Source organism: Schistocerca piceifrons, chromosome 11, assembly GCF_021461385.2.
Source record: "Schistocerca piceifrons isolate TAMUIC-IGC-003096 chromosome 11, iqSchPice1.1, whole genome shotgun sequence".
NCBI classification, from domain to species: domain Eukaryota; kingdom Metazoa; phylum Arthropoda; class Insecta; order Orthoptera; family Acrididae; genus Schistocerca; species Schistocerca piceifrons.
Genome location: NC_060148.1, coordinates 6149624 through 6176476, shown reverse-complemented (window position 1 = coordinate 6176476; position 26853 = coordinate 6149624). Strand labels below are relative to the sequence as shown.

The 26853-nt window shown below is 42.2% G+C and overlaps 1 protein-coding gene across 1 annotated transcript in view; it reads left to right on the top strand.

The window, feature by feature from the left end:
* Positions 1-26853, top strand: part of LOC124720199 — a 1401865-nt gene that overhangs the window by 1302814 nt on the left and 72198 nt on the right. The window contains exon 12 of the mRNA XM_047245522.1: positions 1665-1802. Within this exon, the coding sequence (XP_047101478.1) occupies positions 1665-1802 (138 nt within the window). The remainder of the gene's footprint in view (positions 1-1664; positions 1803-26853) is intronic.

The window sequence follows — 26853 nt, the reverse complement described above, 5'->3', positions numbered from 1 at the left end:
AGCTTTACTTCCGCCAGTACCTCGTCTCCTACCTTCCAAACTTTACAGAAGCTCTCCTTTCTTTCAGGAGTGCTAGTTCTGCAAGTTTCGCAGACGAGCTTCTGTAAAGTTTGGAAGGTAGGAGACGAGGTACTGGCGGAAGTAAAGCTGTGAGGACGGGGCGGTAGCTCAGATGGTAGAGCACTTGCCCGCGAAAGGCAAAGGTCCCGAGTTCGAGTCTTGGTCCGGCACAGAGTTTTAATCTGCCGGGAAGTTTCAACACCAGTATTCCTGGCCCCTCTTCTGGTCAGAACCGAGTTGGAATATTCCTACACGACGGTCAGGGGCGTGAAGACAGCCTAGTAAATCGCCGAAACTGGAAGCCAGATAAAGTAAGTTTGGAAACTAGACGGCTGAGATGTGTTCGATTTGACATGCTGTATCGAACAGCCAAGTTCCGCAACTATCTTTGAAAAAGATGGACATGCAGAGATTGCGTTGAAATCTTGTGCCGGATGCGGTTTCGGTAGACTCGGAGCAATCGCGGCACCCATATAGCGCCCATCTTCTTCGTAGCCAACTCTCCGAGCGCGATATTGTCCACTTGCTCAGTTGAGATGTCTACAGTCTCAGCAATCTCAAGTGGTTTTTTTTTTTATTTTTTATTTCGTCGATGGTTTCCTCTATAGCGACCTCAACTGGATGGCCGGAACGGTCTTCGGTAGTTGGTCGACCACGTTTTAATTCTTTAATCCAAAAAATAAATGATCTTCAATGACGGTGCAGAGTCCGCGTGAACTTCAGGCAGTTCTGTTTTGATTTGTGCGGCACTCAAATACTGCAAATGGAAATGTTTATTAACAGCACGAAACTCTGTTTTCTCCTTTGTCAGTCGCAGTCGGTGGACTGATCAATTGAGGCGGCTGTCAACAGTCAACTGTACGCTATTGAAACTTTTTATACAAACCCCGGCACACTCAAGCTTACCAACAATGAAGGCGCAAAAAAGAATGTTTCATTCTCTCATGGAAATTCACCAGACTTGTCAAACCACCTCGTACTTTGTGGTCCTATATATTTTGTGTCTTTATTTGTATCGATTCTTTCTTTTTCTTTTATATGAGCTGTAGGTTTTGCATGCATACTTAATGTTTGTATTGTATATTGTTTATATTTGATTCATGTGATCTACTACGCCAAACGCTAAGAAATGAATTGTTAAAAAAATTTAACGCCTGTTTGTGGAAGGAGGCGTGGAGATGCACGAGTCAGAAAACTGAATGCCGGAGGTGTTTTCCAATAAAGCGATGCGCATATAGTCCAGGTAAGACTGTATACACAGTCGCAAACTATGTCCTAACTCCCATATTGGAACTTCCAGGTGGACTCGAAGCAGGTACCTTCGCCTTTACCGACTGAGCAACGCGAGCTGTCAGATCTTTACTTCCGCCAGTACCCCGCCTGAGGGACTTGCCCGCCAGTGGTGAAGGTCCCGGCTTCGAGTCCGAGTCAGATACACACACTTGTAATCTGCCAGAACACTTCAAATCCGCAGCAGAGTGAAAATTCGTTCTGGAAACTGCCATATTACTCGGAATAACTCCCACACGAGGTTTTCTTTTTACATAGTTGTGTGGTGACTGTGCGTGTAAGTTGTCTGACGCCGCCGCCCGCTGTTGTTTCAGAGGAGGACGAGGCGCAGATCTTCGTCAAGTTCTTCCGCTTCCACAAGTGCTACGACCTGATCCCCACCAGCGCCAAGCTGGTCGTCTTTGACACGCAGCTGCTCGTCAAGAAGGCCTTCTTCGCGCTCGTCTACAACGGTGAGTCCACAAGACATACTTGTACCTGTACCTGTACTACAGGCCGGCCGACGGAATACCTACTGCGCACGCCTAAGGTAGGCAACCCGAGTCACATCGTCTCTCCCTGACGCGCGAGATGTAAGTTGGGTTGCCTATCTTAGGCGTGGGCAGTCATATATACCAGGGCCAGTATTACGTATTTTGCCCACTCCGTTTAAGGGGACATTGTACGTAAAATTCGTTGAAATTTTACTTGTTTTCTTCTCCGTAATGCACTTTGGACTTTGCTGAACATTTTCGTATGTAATACATTATGTATGTTGTTGTGGTCTTCAGTCCAGAGACTGGTTTGACGCAGCTCTCCATGCTACTCTATCCTGTGCAAGCTTCTTTATCTCCCAGTACCTACTGCAACCTACATCCTTCTGAATCTGTTTAGTGTATTCATCCCCTGGTCTCCCTCTACCATTTTTACCATCCGTCCTGACCTCCAATACTAAATTGGTGATCCCTTGATGCCTCAGAATGTGTCCTACCAACCGATTCCTTCTTCTAGTCAAGTTGTGCCACAAACTCCTCTTCTCCCCAATTCTATTCTATACCTCCTCATTAGTTATGTGATTTACCCATCTAATCTTCACCATTCTTCTGTAGCACCACATTACGAAAGCTTCTATTCTCTTCTTGTCCAATGTATTTATCGTCCACGTATCACTTCCATACATGGCTACACTCCATACAGATACTTTCAGAAAATACTTTCTCACACTTAAACCTATACTCGATGTTAACAAATTTCTCTTCTTCAGGAACGCTTTCCTTGCCATTGCCAGTCCACATTTTATATCCTATCTACTTCGACCATCATCAGTTATTTTGCTCCTCAAATAGCAAAACCCATTTATTGCTTTAAGCCTCTCATTTCCTAATCTAATTCCCGCAGCATCACCCGATTTAATTCAACTACATTCCATTATCCTCATTTTGCTTTCGTTGATGTTCATCTTATATCCTCCTTTCAAGACGCTGTCCATTCCATTCAACTGCTCTCCCAAGTCCTTTGCTGTCTCTGACAGAATTACAATGTCATCGACGAACCTCAAAGTTTTTGTTTCTTTTCCACAGATTTTCATACCTACTCCGAACTTTTCTTTTGTTTCCTTTACTGCTTGCTCAATATACAGATTGAATTAGATCTGGGATAAGCTCCAACCCTGTCTCACTCCCTTCCCAACCGCTACTTCCCTTTCATGCCCCTCAACTCTTATAACTGCCATCTGGTTTCTGTACAAATTGTAAATAGTCTTTCGCTCCATGTATTTTATCCCTGCCACCTTCAGAATTAAAAAGAGAGTATTCCAGTTGACATTGTCAAAAGCTTTCTCTAAGTCTACAAATGCTAGAAACGTAGGTTTGCCTTTCTTTAATCTTTCTTCTAAGAAAAGTCGTAAGGTCAGTATTGCCTCAAGTGCTCCGATATTTCTACGGAATCCAAACTAATCTTCCCCGAGGTCGGCTTCTACCAGTTTTTCCATTCGTCTGTAAAGAATTCGTGGTAGTAATTTGCAGCTGTGACTTATTAAACCAATAGTTCCGTAATTTTCACATCTGTCAACACCTGCTTTCTTTGGGATTAGAATTATTACATTCTTCTTGAAGTCTGCAGGTATTTCGCCTGCCTCATATATCTTGCTCACCAGATGGTAGAGTTTTGTCAGGACTGGCTCTCTTAAGGCCATCAGTAGTTCTAATGGAATGTTGTCTACTCTCGGGGCCTTGTTTCGACTCAGATCTTTCAGTGCTCTGTCAAACTCTTCACGCAGTATCATATCTCCCATTTCATCATAATCTATATCCTCTTCCATTTCCATAATATTGTCCTCAAGAACGTCACCCTAATATGTAATACATTAAAATCGGACAATTGTGAGACGTTCAAATAATATTTTGAATGTTGAGGTGTGACTGTCAAATTTCGCGTCTACCCATACACTGCCACGGTTGAGCAGTCAAGTCTTGGGACGTACACAGTCTAGAAGGCTGCGATTTGCGTTGTTTCGTGGCTACTGCTACGTCTCAGAAGTTGGCACTCCGATAAAACAATTCAGTCATTTGTTTCTAATACTAGTTTTCGTTGAAAGTAGTGTGATTATCATGAGTAAGAGTGAAAGTAGGTTGAAGAAACGCAAATTTGCGGGTAACAGATATGTGAGACCTGCATTTTCTTCTGAAGTACTTGAAAACACCTGTCCTAGCCATGTCATGATTTGTGTCCACCTCCAGCAAACACTTGGTGTAAATACAGGCAAGCTGAATTTTCTGAATTTACACACAGTAATGGAGGCAATCAAACCTATTTACGGAGAGCTGGCAAATCCTGAGCTCGTAAAGAAGTGTTTACATGGGAAGACCCAGAATGTGAATAAGTCCTTCAATAATATTGTGTGGTCCCGTGTGCCTAAAAATGTATTTGTTGGTCTGACGATGTTAGCAGTCTCTCACGCTATAATAACTTTTAATGGTGGGAATTATGAAAGGCTTAAGGTTCTGGAGAAGTTTGGGGTAAGATTTGGACAGAACACAGCTAAAGGACTGCGAGAACTGGATGAGCTTCGTGTACGTGAAGCAGAGTTAGCTGCTCAGCAAATGACAAAAGGAGGAAGAAAGAAGAGGAGGCAGCAAGGGCTGGGCTGTTGTGGCACTGAAGAAGACACAGACTATGGGGCAGGGCAATTCTAGTGCATAAAAGACGCAGAAATGTAAGTCTGTGTAAGAATTTGTAATAAAGAAGGTTTAAACCTCAATATCTCCGAACTACATATTTTGCAATAAATGAATCGTTTTCTAAAAAAGTAGTGATGGTAGAGACATGAAATTTTCACAGCATATCAAGTGTGAGATTCAACATATGTATGGAACTAGAATAATTAAAACATCCTGAGTTGTTCTGTTTTTATGTTCATTTGTTTACAGAATTCTGTCACAAAATTGAGTGCTTGTAAAAAAGATGATGACATGCCCAACAGTACAATTTTAGTAATAATTCTTGATCAGTGTATCTAGAAAGGTGCATTCAATAATTATAGAAAGTTGTAAGTTGGCGTCTTAAAAAGTATTTAAGGTAATGGGTCTCAAAATTCGATAATTTAACATTGGCGGTATAGGACATACAGCGTCCCCTTAAATCAGTGGATTGAATGCGCTGGTTGTACTAATGAGGCAAGGAGAAGCGCTAGGAGCAGAGTGGTGTGTGTGTGTGTGTGTGTGTGTGTGTGTGTGTGTGTGTGTGTGTGTGTGTAAAAGGGGGGGGGGGGTATGCGGGAGGAAGTTAATAGGTTTCCAGCAACTGCTGCTACGCTGGTGTTATCAATCCACGCAGGACCAGAATGATTGTACTAGCAATCCGGCTTCGTAGCCTATTTGCAGTGGGCTGTTCATAAAATACTGAAATGGCAGTATCGAGTGGCGATATTTTCTTTTTATTTTACTTTTTTCGCAGTTTTCGGTGAATATTTGAAATTATTCTTTTGGAACTATAGTAGAACATAATTTTGCTTTCACGGTGTGAGGGAGTCTTGCTATTTTTTGGAGCATTCGCGCGCAGTCTTTCTCTTTGACTTTGCGGAAGCAAGTATAGGTCGCACTACGTACTACTCCGGTTGCACTGGAAGAGGGGGGGGGGGGGGGAGGGAGGGAGGGTTAAAATCCGATTTGCGACGAAACCAAACGACGGGCACATCGGCCGGCTGGTGTGGCCGAGCGGTTCTAGGCGCTTCAGTCTGGAACCGCGCGATCGTTATGGTCGCAGGTTCGAATCCTGCCTCGGGCATGGATGTGTGTGATGTCCTTAGGTTAGTTAGGTTTAAGTAGTTCTAAGTTCTAGGGGACTTATGACCTCAGATGTTGAGTCCCATAGTGCTGACAGCTATTTGAACCATTTGACAGACACATTACTTACTGCACGTGCAATTAGTATTGTTAGCAATTTGGTTGTCGCCAAGCTCTAAGTGCGATAGACACACCGCTAGGCTGTTGATTTACAAAATATCTAATAATAAAGCAATAGTTATATATACAGCTGTAAAATCTGCTGTGTATTTACAGTGTGCAACCGATATTTTTGAGGGCCGGTGCGTCGATATCTTTTATTGCGGTTGATATATCGATACTTTCCGTCCATACATCGAGGGTCGTTATCGATCATATATTCAGTATCGATGTATCGGATAACCTGTATTTTAAAAAAAATATATCAGCAGTCCTAATTTGCATGATTGTTTTGTGTCCTGTACTTCAGATGAGAACGGGGCTTTCCTATTGGCCATGGCATTCCAAGGGAAGGGTGTGTCCATGATGCGGCAGTTAATGAATGCAGAAGGAGACAGAGTGAACGCTTTTATTACGGATGTCACAGTTACTGATGAATCTCCCGGGTCGGCGAATCTTGTGTGTCACCTGACGTTTCGGCCAGAACTGTGGTGGACATCCTCAGAGGTGCCCCTGTTTCCGCTGAGTCGTGCTGACTGAGACGGGTAGCGCGGAAACGGGCGGGCTAGTTTATACGTGATCGGCAGAGACAATACTTCTCGGAGATAAAACTATCGAACTGCCGTACGTCAAAGATAAAAATTTATCTACTGATTGTGTAGAGATATTACCCATATATCGTAAAGTTTCATGGCTTCGTCATTTCTGTTAAAATTATCCACATGTACGAGTTGTGTTCAAAAAGTGACTTCATATTTTCATTAAAAAATATTAATTTATTCATAAATACTCATGTTGTCCCCTTCAAAGTAATCCCCCTCAGATACAATACACTTGTGCCAACGCTTCTTCCAATCCTTGTAGCACTTCTCGTAAGTACTTTTTGGTACAGCCTTGACTACTTCAAGCGATGCCGTTTTTATTTCCTTAATCGTTGAAAATCTTCGTTTTTTCATAGCCATCTTCAGTTTTTTTTGGAACAGGAAAAAGTCGCGCACGGGGCCAAATCCGGCGAATACGGTGGCTGAAGCGTAGTGGCCGTGTTGTTTTCGGCCAGAAAATCTCTCTCAAGCGCCGATGAATGAGCAGGTGCGTTGTTGTGATGCAAAAGCCTTTGCACAATTCCAGACGTTTTTTGCGTATCGCGTCTCGCAAACCGCGCATAGCGTGAACGTAATACTCCTTAATGACTGTACGACCTTGAGGCAAGAATCCATCATGCACTAAGACATGGTAATTGAGAAAAAAAAAGTGATTGAACTCTGCGTGGTTTTTTTTCTTTTTTTTATGCTCCCATTGGGACGTTGGGTTTTGGTTTCGACGTAATAATCGTAAAGTAATGCTTCATCATCAGTTCCATGACCCTTTCGAGCAAACAGGATCATCACTGTCATCATTCAAGAAATCCTGAGCGATGCTCTGTGACAGTTCTTCTGATCAGAATCGAGAAGTTTCGGAACAAACTTCGCCGACACACGTCTGTGCTCAAAACATCGGGAAAAATTGCTTGACACGAGCCGACCGATACGCCAACGTCCTCGGCCACTTTTCTTACGGTAATTTGACGATTGTCCAAAACAATTTTCTTCATAGCTTCTTCGACGTTATCATCTGTTGTTGTTGTGCTGGGGCGTCCAGAGCGGTTCTCTGCCATCTCGGAAGAGCCGGTATCTCTCTCTCTCTCTCTCTCTCTCTCTCTCTATATATATATATATATATATATATATATATATATAGAGAGAGAGAGAGAGAGAGAGAGAGAGAGAGAGAGAGAGCAGGCTCACGTATGCCACTGTCAACATTTCAAGTGTTTTTGAGCACTTGATTCCATTTTTCACACAAAATTTGATGCAAGTTCTTTGCTCCATTTTTTATAATAATCGAAAATCGCCGAACACACTAAAACACGTCCAACGTGTGTCAAAAATAAACTAAGTATGTTGTACACTCGATGCTCTGAACATATGCTCAGGACGTGTGTACTAACATAAAAAAAGATCGATAATCGAATGTACGTTGCCCGCGCATTTTTGAAAAGTCGCCTTACTTTTTGAAAGCCCTCTTACGTATATTTTGATGACTTCTCTGTACAGCTTCGCCATTGCAGACAAAATTTCGGAAAACTACAGTTGACAATATCTTGACTAAATAGCATGCCCTGCTGCAGCTGATTTTTCTATTTTTCCTAGGCGACAAAGGCCTTATTGTTTCTTTAGCCGTATATTCACTGCTGTCTTTCTGGTTGCAGTGTAGGCCACACCACACGAACACTGAATTTCATGTACCCCGCTTGCCGACAGAGGAGCGGGTTCTGTCTTACGTCGCTCACGAGAACACAAGTGCCATAATCCGATTTCTCAGAAACTTAGCTCAGTGGAAGACTGGTCAGAATAAGGGAACATGCGTCTCAGCTTATAGGTAGGTACTGGACCGTTTGTGGGAAGACGGCGGTCAAAGTTTTTGAGCTACATCGACTGTATGTGTCTTTTGGAGGGTGAATCGTCTCCGTCAGAAGCGCTAGCGTCACGAATTCGGACTTCCGCGCCCCCTGTTCGAAACCACCTTATTGTTTCCATTTTAGTTTTCCATTTATCTTCCCACGTTTATTTCAAATTGTTTTCGACGACATTCATCTAGTGTGTTTTGAGTCGTAACCAGTAACATCCACGGTTTTGGGTTAAGTAATCCGTTTTGTACTGTTTGCTGCCAAAATATTACCAACGCGTGAAAGTTTCAGTAATGTTAAAAACGGTTTTTTTCCTCCGAGTGAGGTTCATAAGAAGGAACTTTCCTGTGGCAAACGTGTCTTGGCGCTATGCGCGCTATGTTCGTAATTTTTATGTTTCGAATACTTCTACGATCGCTATAGGCCAAAGGAATGCATCAAATCTTCCTGAACGATAAAGGTAAGAATTAATATGATAACTGGTATAAGAATGATATACAGGAAGTGAGTCGCAGATCTACATCGACATCCATACTCCGCAAGCCACCTGACGGTATGTGGCGGAGGGTACCTTGAGTACCTCTATCGGTTCTCCCTTCTATTCCAGTTTCGTATTGTTCGTGGATAGAAGAATTGTCAGTATGCCTCTGCGTGGGCTCTAATCTCTCTGATTTTATCCTCACGGTCTCTTCGCGAGATATACGTAGGAGGCAGCAATATACTGCTGGACTCTTCGGTGAAGGTATGTTCTCGAAACTTCAACAAAAGCCCGTACCGAGCTACTGTGCGTCTCTCCTGCAGAGTCTTCCACTGGAGTTTATCTGTCATCTCCGTAACGCTTTCGCGATTGCTAAATGATCCTGTAACGAAGCGGGCTGCTCTCCGTTGGATCTTCTCTCTCTCTTCTATCAATCCTATCTGGTACGGATCCCACACTGCTGAGCAGTATTCGAGCAGTGGGCGAACAAGCGTACTGTAACCTACTTCCTTTGTTTTCGGATTGCATTTCCTTAGGATTCTTCCAATGAATCTCAGTCTGGCATCTGCTTTACCGACGATCAACTTCATATGATCATTCCATTTTAAATCACTCCTAATGCGAACTCCCAGATAATTTATGGAATTAACTGCTTCCAGTTGCTGACCTGCTATATTGTACTAAATGATAAGGGATCTTTCTTTCTATGTATTCGCAGCACATTACACTTGTCTACATTGAGATTCAATTGCCATTCCCTGCACCATGCGTCAATTCGCTGCAGATCCTCCTGCATTTCAGTACAATTTTCCATTCTTACAACCTCTCGATACACCACAGCATCATCCGCAAAAAGCCTCAGTGAACTTCCGATGTCATCCACAAGGTCATTTATGTATATTGTGAATAGCAACGGTCCTACGACACTCCCCTGCGGCACACGTGAAATCACTCTTACTTCGGAAGACTTCTCTCCATTGAGAATGAAATGCTGCGTTCTGTTATCTAGGAACTCTTCAATCCAATCACACAATTGGTCTGATAGTCCATATGCTCTTACTTTGTTCATTAAACGACTGTGGGGAACTGTATCGAACGCCTTGCGGAAGTCAAGAAACACGGCACTACAAAATGACAGTCACAAATAAAGCTTTCGCCCAGTAAGGATTTCTTCAAAAATAGACCACACACACACACACACACACACACACACACACACACACACACACACACAGGCGCGCGCGCGCAAACGGAACTGACACACACCACTGCACTGTCAGGCAACTAAACCGCACCTGTATATTTCTTCAAAGTCAGTACCGCCATTACACTGTTTTTTTTTTTTATTTGCAGTGTTACATTTACACGGTCATGATTTTTTCGGTTTCAAAGTGCCATTATCAGGTGTTTTAAGTGTTATACAGTGCCTGAGATGGCATACTGTGCCATCTTAGGCACTGTATAACACTTAAAACATGTGATAATCGGACTTTGAAACCGAAAAAATCATGATCGTGTAAATGTAACACTGCAAATAAGGAAGTGTAATGGTGGTACTGACTTTAAATAAATATGACTGTGGCCCCACATTACGAAAAAAAAAGATTATATACACCTGTATATTTCTAACGAAGGTTTTTTGTTTTTTTTTGGCGGAAAGCTGATATCGTGAAAGTCTTTTTGTTGTGCGTATCTGCGACTCGGCATCTCAGCTATATGGTGAGTAGAAACTTTCCTTTTCACAATATTGATACATTTCATCATGGATTTTCCATTGTTTGATGTATAAGAATTGAGAATTTAAGGGGGGTAGAATGTAAAAGGGGCCGACGTGAAGCAGGAAAGGCACCACAGGACATTTTAATTTCCGCTCTCTCTACTTTTACAAAATTCACAGAACTTTGTCAGCACGACCAGGAAGGATTCAGGATTTACACTCACAGGAGAGGAAGTTCAAAAACATCACAGAATAATTTTATTTACAAGTCAAATTTCGTCATTTCTTTTCACGTCCTATTGCCTGCATTTGTTGCTATACGTACAATTTTCTTCATAAGTAGGAGAGATTCAGTGAAGAGCTCTGCACAGCTTACAAACTCTAGAATTTATTTAATTTGTGAAAAACTGAATGAACAGTTGCATTTTAAACTTTAAGTTAAGAAAAAGCTCAGATTTTATAGTTAATAATCAAAATTTTTAGCACCGTTTTTAATAGATTTGCAAACTTCTAGAGTTTTGCGTTTAGGGAATTGTGTTTAATTAGCAGTGAAAATGTCGTCGAAGAATAGCTCTTAGTTATGAAGAAAAGTGTACCTGTAGCAACAAATGCAGCCAGTAGTAAGTGAAAAAACTATGAAATTACACATGTAAAAAAAATTGTTTTATATTTTTGAACTTCCACAGCTATGAGTGTGAATCCTGAATCCTTCCTGGTCATGCTGACGAAGTTTTACGAATTTATTTGAAATAGTATTGACAGTGGAAATTAAAATGTCACGTGGTGCCTCTCCTGCTCCAAGTCGACCTGTTTGACGTCCTACCCCCCTCAAAAGTTTTGTTAACACCTGAAAATACCATACACGGGTGTATTATGTAATAAATGTGAGAGACTTGTGAAACCCGGATGTAATTTTACAATTTCGTAAGAAATATTCGTGTGGTAACCTTCTACGGAGATGCATAGGTAAATGGAAAAAAAAAATAGAAACAATAACTGGGCTTCGAACACGGGGGCGCAAAAGCGACGATAACCAGTATGCGACCATATCGATTGAGATTCTCGCGCGCTACAAGGCATCTCAAGTTTCGTCAGAATCTTTGACCGTCGCCTTCCGAGAAACGGTCGATCGTGTGCGGATGAGCAAGACACGTGTTCGCTTATTTGGCCCCACTTCCAGTGAGCGAAGTTCCTGGGAAATTGGGTTACTGAGCTTGGCGTCTTCTTTTAGATGGCGGAACGAAGTGCACCTCTGGACGTCCAACGCAGTTTTGGATGAAACGTCGCGAATGAAGAAATTTACGGTATCACGACCATACGTCCCGCAAGATTCGCCAGCAGCAAAAAAGAAAAAGACACGTCAGATAAAAAAGGGAAAGGAGATTACAGTGGAAATTCGCCTACTAGAACAGTGTTCGTTATGCTAGAGGTAGCATCTAGCTGCGGGGGCGAAAACTTTTGCCTACAAATTTGAACAAAGTAATTTGTGAGAACACACACACACACACACACACACACACACACACACACACACACACACACACTGTTTAAAGAAAATTGTGGTGGAGCGTATACAGTAATGTTGCTGTTCGTCTTTGTAATCTTTGTAAACAAACAGCCTCGTAAGTGTGAGACCGTTAAACTACTGCCACACCGTAAGTAACGGTTTATTTTCAATATATGAAGGTGGTTTGAAAAGTTCTCGGAACGGAATAGAAAAAACTACTTAGATGACTGAATTTTTTTATTTGCCAATGTGGTCTCCTTGTAGATTAGTGCACTTTGTCCTACGATGTTCCAATGCCTTGGTCCCATCTCCAAAATGAGTTTCCTACAGGCCTGCAAAATAGTTGCCAACTCCGAGTATCAGTTCTTCGTTAGATGTGAATCTTCCCGACCGAGAAAAATTTGAGTTTTGGGAAAAGAGGGAAGTCTGATGGAGCTATATCAAGTGAATAAGGCGGGTGTGGCAACAATTCATAACTTAGTTCGTGTAATTCTGCCATGGCGACGGCACATTGATTGATAGATTGATAGATTTTTTTTATTGGTCCAGTTTTATCATATAGCACAAATTGTACAATTGATATTAGACAGGTCAAAGATTAGTTACAATAATACATAGTATTAGCAAAATAGTAGGCAAATTAAAATTAGGTGCCTATTACAATTAATTTTGTTACTTATTCAGAAATTCTCTGACAGAATAGAAACAGTGCTTTATTAGAAATGACTTTAGTTTAAGTTTAAATATTGGATGAGTAGTAATTTTTATTTCCTCTGGTATCTGATTGTGTAGTATTACAACAATGTTAATTACGCTCCTCTGATAGGTGGTTGTTCTGTGATATTTTTGATGCATATTTGATTCCCTTCTGGTACTATAGTTGTGTACATTTTTGTTCTGTAACAGTTTGCCTGTTTTCAGGAGGTAGTCCCTAGTGAGCAAGATAGTTTCATAAATGAATAAACTTGGAACATTTAGAACACCAAGCTCAATAAAATTGGATTTACAGAACTCCATCCTTTTAAGGCGCCACATTATTCTTAAAGCTCTTTTTTGCATTCTAAAAACCTTTACACTGTGAGTTGTGTATCACCAGAAAATGATCCCATATCGGATTAGTGAGTCGAACTGTGCATAGTATGCGTGCAGTACTGTTGTTTTGCTTGTTGTCGCGTTTAAAATTCTTACACCATAGCACACAGATGATAGTTTTCTACACAAGTTATGTTTGTGTGTCCCACTTTAAGTCTTGCTGAACTCAAAGACCCAAGAATTTTGTGACACATTTTCTAGGGGATTGTGCTTGAATAGACATTTGATTAGTTGGAGGAATTAAACGAAAATCGACACACACAGTTTTTTCAGTATGTGTAATGAGTTTGTTTTTGTGAACCAATTAAAGAAAAACTTTCCATAGAACTTTCTGGTGTGCACAGCAAAGTTCCTGGACTGGATCCAGTGAGCGATATGCTGGTGTCATCAGCAAACAGGATAGTTTTTGTGAGACTCATATATTCAACTAAGTCGTCGACATAAATCAAGAAGTGTAGTGGACCTAAGATTGAGCCCTGTGGTACACCATATTTTGTTGGTAATTCCCTAGAAAGAAAGGAGTTGTTTCTTGTTTGTTGAATTAATACTGAAGTGATACTTTCTGCCTGCGGTTTTTTTAGGTATGCGTGCCGCTGGACAATGCAGGGCAAGAAAATGGTTTCCTCGTTTTGAGGAGGACGTTTTTCACATTTGTGACTGCAAGTTCAGGAATATCTTCGGTGACTGAGGAATACAGTTTAAACCCATTACTCCACAGTGATCGGTGCCAGTGCACTCCAGAACTGCCAACTGCGGTGAACTGTGATCATTGCACCGTCGTGAGGCATTTTGAGTGCTGTGGGGAAGATTCAGTGTGTGGGTACCGCAGGCTCTGAGCCAGAATTACGCAAATCAGCGGGCGGTCGCCAAGTGCATCTCTACTTGCGTGTCATCAATTTGTTTGTGAACAACACGGACCACTCCTATCTCGTGTCGTTCCTGCTGACGAGAAATGGCGTCTCTATGCTAAGGAATGGTTGAGCTGAAACAGAGACCAGCGCTCATTCACAAAGGATAATTTATTCATCCGGTGGTAAAGCGACGGTATGGGGTAATGCGAATTGCTTTTCCGAGGTGTAACCATTGAAAAGTCTACTGGGGAACACTTGTATGTGGTACCAGAATATGATACGTAACGCGTTTCGCGGCCTCTGCACGAGCGCAGAGCCAAAGATATTGTTTGTGGTCTGAGATTGTACTGCTGGAGCACAACAATGGGTGAGCAAAAGATGATGGAGTCGGCCGTTTTTGTGGTGAGCTCTATGAAGCCACCAAGTGCTATAGTTTAAGGTAGGAAGTACGAGAACATGTAAGCAGAGGTCTTCATGCAAGCAAGGTAAAGATATTAAATAATTATGATTTTTGTTTTGCCAGCGCGTTAGTATCGATGAATTGGCTGATAATTTGTACTTGCTGAGTAACCCCAGAATAAACGTAAACTGATTTGATAGTAAGGCTAGTTAGCTATTTCACTTCTGTAATCCTTCTAAGATTTGTTAACAGAGCTATATGTAATTTGATGATGTGCATTTATGCTGGATTAGTGAGGTTAGATACCACTTGCTGCAAACATCTCATGGTTTCTGGGTGAGTTAGTAAATACACTACTGGCCATTAAAATTGCTACACCACGAATATGACGTGCTACAGAAGCGAAATTTAACCGACAGGAAGAAGATGCTGTGATCTGCAAATAATCAGCTTTTCAGAGCATGCACACAAGGCTGGCGCCGGTGGCGACACCTACAACGTGCTGACATGAGGCAACTTTTCAACCGATTTCTCATACACAAACAGCAGTTGACGGGCGTTGCCTGGTGAAACGTTGTTGTGATGCCTCGTGTAAGGAGGAGAAATGCGTACCATCACGTTTCCGACTTTGATAAAGGTCCGATTGTAGCCTATCGCGATCGCTGTTTATCGTATCGCGACATTGCTGCTCGCGTCGGTCGAGATCCGATGACTGTTAGCAGAATATGGAATCGGTGGGTTCAGGAGGGTAATATGGAACGCCGTGCTGGATCCCAACGGCCTCGCATCACTAGCATTCGGAATGACAGGAATCTTATCCGCACGGCTGTAACGGATCGTGCAGCCATGTCTCGATCCCCGAGTCAACAGGTGGAGACGTTTGCGAGACAAGAACCATCTGTACGAACAGTTCGACGACGTTTGCAGCAGCACGGACTATCAGCTCGGAGACCGTGGCTGCGGTTACCCTTGACGCTGCATCACAGATAGGAGCGCCTGCGATGGTGTACTCGACGACGAACTGGGGGAACGAATGGCAAAACGTCATTTTTTCGGATGAATCCAGGTTCTGTTTACAGCATCACGATGGTCGCATCCGTGTTTGGCAACATCGCGGTGAACGCACATTGGAAGCGTGTATTCGTCATCACCATACTGGCGTATCACCCGGCGTGGTGGTATGGGGTGCCATTGGTTACACGTCTCGGTCACCTCTTGATCGCATTGACGGCACTTTGAACAGTGGACGTTACCTTTCAGATGTGTTACGACCCGTGGCTCTACCCTTCATTCGATCCCTGCGAAACCCTACATTTCAGCAGGATAATGCACGACCGCATGTTGCAGGTCCTGTACGGGCCTTTCTCGATACAGAAAATGTTCGACTGCTGCCCTGGCCAGCACATTCTCCAGATCTCTCACCAATTGAAAACGTCTGGTCAATGGTGGGCGAGCAACAATAATACGCCAGTCACTACTCTTGATGAACTGTGGTATCGTGTTGAAGCTGCACGGGCAGCTGTACCTGTACACGCCATCCCTGCTCTGTTTCACTCAATGCCCAGGCGTATCGAGGCCCTTAATACGGCCAGAGGTGGTTGTTCTGGGTACTGATTTCTCAGGATCTATGCACCCAAATTGCGTGAAAATGTTACCACATGTCAGTTCTAGTATACTATTTTTGTCCAATGAATACCCGTTTAGCATCTGCATTTCTTCTTGGTGTAGCAATTTTAATGGCCACTGGTGTGTGATTTAATTCTTTTTTTTTGACCAAAGTAACTTCCGTTGTCTAATGTTTTTGAAATGCCAAACTGCACTTGCAATATAATTCCACAAAAAAAAATCATCGTTAGTAATTCACCACAATCAGTACCGCCTCCCAGTCCAGGTCATACGTTTTTTAAAGAAGCTGTTTTTTTTTTAAAGAATCTGGGTTTTTCTTAAATGTTTTCGTTTATTAGCGAAAATAATTTTATGTACATTTCAAGTATTATGCCCAGCATTGCACACCGCTGAGCCTGTAGCTACCATTATTTTTTTTTTATGAGACCAGAATATATCGTGTTGCTCCGTTGCTGCTCTTGAGATAAGAGAATTTAATGTATTTGCTTTGTGCATAGGGACGAAGGTTATCAGTTTTGAACAGGACTAGTGGATTCAGTGCCGCCTAAGGGGCTGAATGTGATTTTGCAATGAGTGTAATTCTCTACGGCCAACGGCCTTCCCACAGATGTTAACACCGGTTCCCGTCGGAGCACCGAAGTTAAGCGTTGCCGGGCTGGGCTAGCACCCGGATGGGTGACCAACCGGTCTGCCGAGCGCCGCTGGCAAGCGGGGTGCTCTCAGCCCTTGTGAGGCAAACTGAGGAGCTACTCGGCTGAGAAGTAGCGGCTCCGGTCTCGGAAACTGACACGCGGTCGGGAGATTGGTGTGCTGACCATGTGCCCCTCCATATCCGCATCCAGTGATTCCTGTGGGGCAGAAGATGACACGGCGGCCGGTCGGTACCGTTGGGCCTTCACGGCCTGTGCCGGAGGAGTTTAGTTTAGGAATTCTTCATTGGTATTGGGAGTTGCATTGCGCAGTCAATGCGTATAAAGTTCTGCTAACAACACACAGAGGATCACTAGCAGTTACAACACGCTACACCGTAATTCGATTTACGTATTCCTTCTGCAGTTCAGACATTCATTCTGCAACCTTCAAGTAACTTCATTTCAAGATGAAAATGTGTCCCCCCAACATCGCTCGGTGACTTCTTCGCCTCATAACCACATTTATTATCGGTTAATACATTCAGGGTGTATACGACTCGGGACAACCGGGAAAAACCCGGGAATTTTTTCATCCGGGAGGAAACCTGGAAGAACCAAGGAATTTTTCGAAATTCCAAAAATTCCGGGAATTTTTTCGAAATTTTGGGATTTTTCGAAATTTCGGGATTTTTTTCGAAATTCCGGGATTTTTTAGACATTCCGGGAACTTTTTCGAAATTCCGGGAACTTTTTCGAAATTCCGGGAACTTTTTCGAAATTCCGGGAACTTTTTCGACATTCCGGGAACTTTTTCGACATTCCGGGAACTTTTTCGACATTCCGGGAACTTTTTCGACATTCCGGGAACTTTTTCGACATTCCGGGAACTTTTTCGACATTCCGGGAACTTTTTCGGAATTCCGGGAACTTTTTCGGAATTCCGGGAACTTTTTCGGAATTCCGGGAACTTTTTCGGAATTCCGGGAACTTTTTCGGAATTCCGGGAACTTTTTCGGAATTTCGGGAAATTTTTTCGCAATTTCGGGAATTTTTCATTGTTTTAGCTTTCAGTTAAATTTTTCTAATGTTGACAGGTAAGAATTGATTCTCTTGCTACTGTAGAACGATACAGGAGAATAAAATATAAACGAGAGAGAAAGAAATAAAACTGTAGTGGCAAAGGAAATGCGCAATTTACAACAACAAAACACCAAGCACGCACTAGCGTCTGCAAATAGCAAAACTATCTCAAAGGCCGTTGGGTGAAGACTGTGTAATTCTTCGTAACAATAAACTGCTCGCTGCATGACGTCACAGCTGTTCACATTAGGTTGGATAGAAACAAGCAAGCAGCCAGATCCAAACGAGAAACATTTTTATCACCCGCCCTAGCTGCCAGAATCGCGCATGCGCAGAATTGTCTGAGTTGTAGTGGGGAGGGCGTTAGTTAACGCCTCCACGTGACCCGTGTTTGCGTTGAGTGATTTCGCTGCTTCTCTGCGTTTACAGCTCCCACGTCAAATGAACACGCAAATGGTTTCTGTGGCCGGGAGCTATCAAGTGAATTAAAATACATTCACAAAATTACGGAGGGCAAAAATATATTATTACTGTCAGTTTTCTGATTTTATTTTATTTCCAAGTTATTAGCAGTCATGCATCAATTGCCTTGCAGAACAATGAAGTTATTTTTGCAAGTTTGCTAAAGAAATTTGGCTTTATTAATCTTTCCGCTGAGGCAATCATTTTATTTGAAACGAAGTGTTTCATTCCACAGTATTACCTAGTTTCCAACTGTTCGCTGAATTTCAAGTGGACGTTATCATTATCTGCCATGTATGGCATTGTTGTTGGTGTTGTTGTTCTTGTTGTCTTCAGTCCTGAGACTGGTTTGATGCAGCTCTCCATCCTACTCTATCCTGTGCAAGCTTCTTCATCTCCCAGTACCTACTGCAGCCTACATCCTTCTGAATCTGCTTAGTGTATTCATCTCTTGGTCTCCCTCTACGATTTTTACCCTCCACGCTGCCCTCCAATACTAAATTTGTGATCCCTTGATGTCTCAGAACATGTCCTACCAACCGATCCCTTCTTCTAGTCAAGTCGTGCTACAAACTCCTCTTCTCTCCAATTCTATTCCATACCTCCTCATTAGTTATGTGATCTACCAATCTAACCTTCAGCATTCTTCTGTAGCACCACATTTCGAACGCTTCTATTCTCTTCTTGTCCAAACTAGCTATCGTCCATGTTTCACTTCCATACATGGCTACACTCCATACAAATACTTTCAGAATGGCATTGTGACATAATAAAGAACCAAAAATGAGATCGTAGAGTACTGGTACTGCAAGAAAATGTACACCCCGAAAACCAGACTGAAAACCTTAATATCAGATGGGACCTACTTAATTGTGAATCTGGAAAAAAACCAATGTGCACTTCAAACCGAATTACGCATTATAGTATGGTTTACGAAATTCCGATGCTCTTGGGAGTATCCTGTGATGCCCTGTTTCTTTTATGGTGTAATGTAAGCTCCATTAGTGCTTTATACATATGAATATGCGAGTTTCCTACGCCACTGCAGCTGCGTACGTGCAATAATGGTTCAAATTGGCTGTAAGCGCAATGGGACTTAACTGCTGAGGTCATCAGTCCCTTAGAACTGAAAATTAATTAAACCTAACTAACCTAAGGACATCACACACATCCATGCCCGAGGCAGGATTCGAACCTGCGACCGTAGCAGTCGCGAGGTTCCGGACTGTAGCGCCTAGAACCGCTCGGCCACTCCGGCCGGCACGTGTGCAACAATGCCTGTTTTGTGGCGCTATCTGGCAACTGCTAAATCGAACCTATTTCTAACAGTCTCCCGATAGCATTGCGAACGGTGGCTCGAAAAGCGGTACTTTCAAAGTAAATTTCTTTTTACGAACGATGAATTATGTCACGTGTGAGAAAGTGGGGTGGATTTCTTGAATCACAGAGCGTCCAAAACAGAACAGTTTGAGGACCGGACACTCACAAGAATTTCGAGCCCAGAAGACCAGACATTTACGTCATTCTTTTAAGTTTACTGGCACATTTGTACGATGTATCTTAAAGTATAACACATGCAAAAAAAAAAAAGATCAGTATTACATGTGAAACCTTAGCTTCTGTTGTAGCTTGTTAATCTTAGAGACCAATGTTGTTGTTGTGGTCTTCAGTCCAGAGACTGGTTTGATGCAGCTCTCCATGTTACTCTATCCTGTGCAAGCTTCTTCATCTCCCAGTACCTGCTGCAACCTACATCCTTCTGAATCTGCTTAGTGTATTCATCTCTTGGTCTCACTCGACGATTTTTACCCTCCACGCTGCCCTCCAGTACTAAACTGGTGATCTCTTGATGCCTCAGAACATGTCCTACCAACCGATCCCTTCTTCTAGTCCAGTTGTGGCACAAATTTCTCTTCTCCATTATTCTATTCAGTACCTCCTCATTAGTTATGTGATCTACCCATGTAATCTTCAGCATTCCTCTGTAGCACCACATTTCGGAAGCTTCTATTTTATTCTCTTCTTGCCCAAACTATTTGTCGTCCGCGTTTCACTTCCATACATGGCTACACTCCATACAAATACTTTCAGAAACGACTTCCTAACACTTAAATCAATACTAGATGTTAACAAATTTCTCTTCTTCAGAAAGGCTTTCCTTGCCATTGGCAGTCTACATTTTATATCCTCTCTACTTCGACCATCATCAGTTATTTTGCTCCACAAATAGCAGAACTCCTTTACTACATTAAGTGTCTCATTTCCTAATCTAGTTCCCTCAGCATCACCCGACTTAATTCGACTACATTCCATTATCCTCGTTTTTGCTTTTGTTGATGTTCATCTTATACCCTCCTTTCAAGACACTCCCCATTCCGTTCAACTGCTCTTCAAAGTCCCTTGCTGTCTCTGACAGAATTACAATGTCATCGACGAACCTCGAATTTTTTATTTCTTCTCCATGGATTGTAATACCTACACCGAATTTTTCTTGGGTTTCCTTTACTGCTTGCTCAATATACAGATTGAACAACATCGGGGAGAAGCTACATCCCTGTCTCACTCCCTTCCGAACCACTGCTTCCGTTTCATGCCCCTCGACTCTTATAACTGTATTATATGTGAAAGCTTAGCTTTTCTTGTAGCTGTACTATGTATATCAATGTAAATCGTTAACTTTTCCTCTTTGTGTGTTCACGCTACGTAACCAGTGATCTTGCTATTGGCTGACTATAATACGTGTCCTATGCTCTGAATATCTGCTGTTATCGGCTGGCGAGATCACATGGCATGAGATATGATTGGCCTACAAAAGGACATCGCAACGTCGGTTTCAACGCTCCGGAAACTAGCGCTCAGTGTTTGGTGCAATTCGAATTTATACTTCCGTAATAGGAAAATATGCAGCGTATATGCTCCTGCAAATCAAAGGTCTTTCCAAAACTCCTCCCTCCCGTCTTTACTTTTTTTCCGGGAAGTTCTACGAGAGTGTACAAAACGTTAACTATTCAAAGGATTGATAAGTTTTACAGTTGCGAGGGAAAAATCTGTCGAAACCCTACTTTCACTTAGCACGGAAAGAGTGTATTTTCGCCCGAGAAAAAGCATATTTTTTGAACGGGATATTTGGGAATAATCCCGGAGTTTTTTTTTTGCCTTGTCCCCGTATACACCCTGATACTAGAAGCCGTGTATTGCATAGCCAGCACGAGATCCAAGGGTGGTACATTACAGTCACAACACTTGACTGTAGTGAATACGGAGTCTGGAATGGCACGCAGCCGCCCGTGAACTGGAGCAAACCGGCGCATCGGGGCATTATCGCAGAGACCACTGTGTTCTCGTCCCCAGCGACGTAATTGGGCTGCGGCACAACAGACGCTAATGACGCCACCGTCGACACGCGACACCGCTTCTTCTCTTCCCTCCTCTTAATTAAGTCCCCTGGCTCACTACTGCAGGCATGCAGAAATGTCTAATTGGTTCTCTCTCTCTCTCTCTCTCTCTCTCTCTCTCTCTCTCTCTCTCTCTCTCCCCCCCTCTCCCTCCCTACTCTCCGCCACCACACCCGCTTCAAATTAATTCTGAGCAAGTAAGCTCTAAGTGTGTGTCGGAGCGTACGAATGACCGTACTATAATTTTCCCCCATCCCTGTTCAACTCGGGAAGTGGTGCGTATGAAAATGAGCTCTAACTACTACAATTTTCTTCCCCCGCCTAGCGCATTTCACGAGAAGCATGTGGGGAAGAAGGAGTAATATGTTGCCAGGGTCGTTTACGTGATTCAAACTGTCTTTCCGTGATGCACAACGCCTCCGTTGTAGCGCCTGCCAATGTAGTTTGCCGAGCGGGCCCGGGGAGGTCTTGCGCCCTGTAAACAATCCCATGGCGATGATGATGATAATGATGATGATGATGATGATATGATGACTGGTTTGTGGGGCGGTCATCAGCGCCCGTACAAAGTACCAATTTTTACACAGTCAAATTTTTTTACACAGTCCAATCTAGCCACTGTCAGGATTGGTGGTGGTGGTGATATAATGATGAGATAATGAGATGGTGGTGGTGGTGGTGGTGGTGGTGGTGGTGATGATGATGATAACACAAACACCCAGTCCGCGGGCAGAGAAACACTCCAACCCGGCCGGGAATCGAGCCCGGGACCCCGTGAATCCCCATGGCGAAATGCGCCCCTGTTCTCCGCATCTTCTCTGTCTCTTCTGTTAATTTCCCAAGCTGAGAAATTGTCACGTGTTAGAACAGTGATCCAGGAAATGTGGAATAAATTTGTTTGTTTCTGTCGGTGATCACGTAACAATCTTGACTCCTTCGAAATAAACAGTGTAACTGTAGACCAGATGTGGCTTGCATAAAGAGAAATAGTATCGGCAGCAGTTGACAGATTTATACCAAATAAATTGACAAATGGCGGAGCTGATCCTCCATGGTACACTAAACGTGCCAGAACGCTGTTGCAGAAACAATGGAAAAAACATGCCAAATATAAGCAGACGCAAAATGGCCAAGATTGGTGATTTTTACAGAAGCTCGAAATTTAGCGTGGACATCAATGCGAGATGCTTATAACAGTTTCCACAACGAAATTCGTCTCGTAACAGGGGGGAAGAAAATCGAGAGAGATTCTGGTCGTATGTGAAGTATGCTAGCGGCAACATACTATCAAACCCCTCTCTCCGCCATAGCAATCGAGATACTATCGAAGACAGTGCTGCCAAAGCAGAGTTACTAAACACAGCCTTGCGAAATGTGTTCACAAAGGAAGACGAAGTAAATATTCCAGAACTGGAATCGAGAACAGTTGCCAGCATGAGTAACATAAAGTCGATGTCCTCGGTTAGAGAAGCACATTAAATCACTTAAGGGGAGTCGTTCCGCCCTATCTCCACAATGTGAAATGGGCTATATAAATGCCCCGTTTCTTCAGCAACTGTTGAGTACATAAATGGGGTGTTTTTATCACATGTTCTCCCATGTTTTATGGCTGTATTGCTCTACAGTCACTTTAAAATAACAACTTGAAAAAAAGTTATGATTTTTTCTCTAAACATATAATTTTTTGGTGTAAATTTTCACAATTTTAATTTTTTGAATTTTAACTATTACAGTAAATACTACTAAAATAGAGCTACATCATCATTGTACTATCTATGTTATATGGTAAATAATTCATTGGTGTAGATTCAGAAGTTTCTGAGAAAAAAGGGGCTTTTATACTGAAAAATGTTACGTTGAGAAAATTGCGTTTAAAGAAAAAATTTTAATATACAGCCAACTGATACAAAAAAAAAATGTTAGAATCCTGCTGGGTAGTAGTCCTCATCACCTCCTTCAACTTTCTCACCCAGTGCTGCCCTCCTTCTCTTGGATCTGGCTTCTTTTGACGTATTGTTTGTTGCTATCTCTGCCTTCATGATTCGCAGTTGGTCCAAGTCCATCACACTTTTAGTGGTGTTGTAACCTACATGAATCCCAAGATATTCCAAAACCAGTAGTCTTCCAGAATAGCCATCATTAAAACTAAGAACAGCAAGACTGTCCTTCCAACAAACTCAATTTTCGGTATCTTTGTCCATACAACATTGTTAAATGATTCATTCGCATTTTGTGTTTTGCCCTTCAGACATTTCTTCAACAGCTCTGGTTGGGCAAGATCCTGAAACACAGGTCTCATGTCAAGCATAACAGCATTTGGTATACTAATTTAGTGTGAGAAAGTGTCTACTTTACCCTCCTATTTTGCCTTCAAGTATTTACACCATTCAGTGGAACACAGGTTGTGTATAGGTTCAGCATCTGTAGACAGCTTGTGAAAATAAATTGCCCAAACAGTTCTCTTCATACCATCTACATTATCTCTGTTACTTCTAATAGGCATACCATAATATTGTGTAATCTGATCAATTTGTTTACCAGTCAGTCGACGTCGTATACTTGGGCCATTAGATACCTTGGTACTTCCCAACTGCTGTTTGCGTCTTCTTCGTCTCGTGCCCATCCTCTCTTGCACATGATTAATGCACTCTAGTTTTGTAATTGACAGATCAGGGTTTACTCTCCACCACTGCCTTATACGATCGTGAGTCTCCATCCCCAAGAAAACTCGTGTAGCGAACAGCACGGTCATGCTGGGAACATTCGGACATTTTCACTGCAGAAGCTACCTCCATCCCTCCACTAGTTCCTTCATAGTTTCTCTGACAATTCATTAGTTTGCTTTTCAGTACTCTTGCCTGCTCGCCTACAACCCTGACAGTACGTGGTCAACACAGCAACATCCAACACTTTCCCATTGCCGATGCTGATAATAGATGCACATGGATTCTTTGACTGGATACCTCTTTTTTGCCAGGATCCGTCGAATGATATTGCTATGTAAGAACTACCATTTTCTGCTACACTCTGCTCTGCTGCTGTAGTCATTGACTCCATAGCACACACCTTGACACTACCTCTTACTATGGAGTTGTATTTGATAGATTTTGTAGGGGGACTAGGGAGGTTCAGCAAGCCAGAAAGAACCTGACACATTGTTTGTAAAGTGCACACCGGACCATTGCGTTGAGATAGCTTTTCAGAAATTTCAGTTTCCTCTCCATATATACGACAACACGCTGTTTCACACAAAGCTGACATAAGTGTATGGGGATCAATAATGATACTGCAGTTTGTTTCACTGTCTGAAACTGCGTTGTATTTTACATCACTACCCAGCAGTTTTTTTTCTCGGAAGCACTCTGAGGAGTAGGACTGTCACTATTTACAACCAAATTATCACGCACTTCGGCGCTAGCCACTCATTCTACTGCTGCTATATTTGTTCTGTAGTATCTGTTTCCTTTTTTCGTATTTTTAAACACTCCTTTCGGTTTAGTCATGGCGAAAACTATCACGGGAAACACAGAAACTAAAACGCGGCTTGTGGATAACTGTTGTTGCCAAACACAAACAAATGTACAGTTCAAAGAGTTTACTGCGAAGTACCGCCAGTGTAGGCATCTTATAAAACGGACAGTTCTCTATAAACAAAAGAAACCACAGTCTTCTAGCAGAGACTAAATATCTCTGGAGTGAGCATTGCGTTCTGCGCATGTTGTCAACATTAAACCAGGATTGTCATGTTTTTTCGGGACTTCGCTGTCCGTGTGTGCTTTCTGCAGCGTTTGAAGTTGATGATATCAAGAGTTTTTGTTGTGTTTTCACCGTTTGTTGATAGTGTAATAGCGAGGGTGAATTACTGTTGTTGCTACGGATGCAAAGAAAATTATGTGAAAGGAGGGATAGTAACTTTTCATGGGCACATACCACGTAGCTCTAATTACAGTTATCATATTATTAAGAGACACTGTATATGTTTAAAAATTTCGAGACGCCTTATAATTAAGGCTTGATTCTGTAGACCTATTTTTCTACGATTTTATGACTATAACAGATATTACGGCTCGTACAAAGCTTACAAACAATTGCTTCCTCTCGCAAATTTGCTAGTGGAACACAAAGGGAATGGTTAGTTCAGCAAATACTATCCTCCATGCATTTATCAGTGACTTGTCGATTATGTACATAGATTACTCAGTCTACTATTTATTTAATAAACTGGGAGCAAGTACTTAAAATGCGTTTATAAATACCTCAAAGTGCCACCAATAAGAAAAATTGTGCTTTAGGTCGCAAAAACGAGGAAATAAATACGCAGAAATAGCAGAAAAAAGGTCGAATTAGCAGGGATATAATCGCTAATGTGTGGCAAATTCGGTGTTTTTCGGACACTTGCGAAAGTACTAGCGTACTGTCAAGTCGTTTTGCAGGACTATCACTGCAAAAATGTTCGCCAGGCTCTGTAATACTGTAAAGTGTCGTATCATACCGAAAACTACCAAAAATCGAGTGCTTCTGAACTGTGAGACCTATCGCAAAGAAGCAGAATGTAATATCACTTGCCCTTAAAAGTTAGGTAGCTGTTTTATTCCCGGTATCAAATGGATACTGTTAAAATGTCTGCGCAACATATATAAATAATCCACGACACGTACGAAAAGAATCCGTCTGTACTAGGGATGTAGTGACATTCTAAATATACAGGGCGCTATACGGACAAACACACGACGTCCCGAGATCACGTGACCAGGCCGGCAATCTATGTTGACAACACAAAATCTGTTCTGCGCATGTGAATGGTCACTCCAGATATACTTACTCTATGTCTTCTAGACTATACAGTTCCACACAAAAATGCCCATATGCGAAATGATGGAAAACAAATTCTCGGAAATATCATTGCATGATTATTTTCAAATATTTATTTAAAATAGTAAATAATCGAATATTTCAGTAAAACCAACACCAAATTAAGCATAAACATCCATATTTTCGTAATTTGCATAAAGGTAAAAAGTCAAATTTTGTCATTTTGGGCAGTACGACTCCCCTTAACAAAAGCAAGTCTTCCGGTCCGGACTCTATACCAATTCGGTTCCTTTCAGAGTATGTTGATGCAATAGCTACATACTTAACAATCATATACAACCTTTCACGCGACGAAAGATCCGTACCGAAAGACTGGAAAGTTGCACAGATCACACTAAAATTCAAGAAAGGTAGTAAGAGTAATCCACTAAATTACAGGCACATATCATTGAGGTCGATATGCAGCAGGATTTTGGAACGTATATTGCGTTCGAACATTATGAATTACCTCGAAGAAAACGGTCTATTAAGTCAGTCAACACGGATTTAGAAAACATCGTTCTTGTGAAATAGGACTAGCTCTT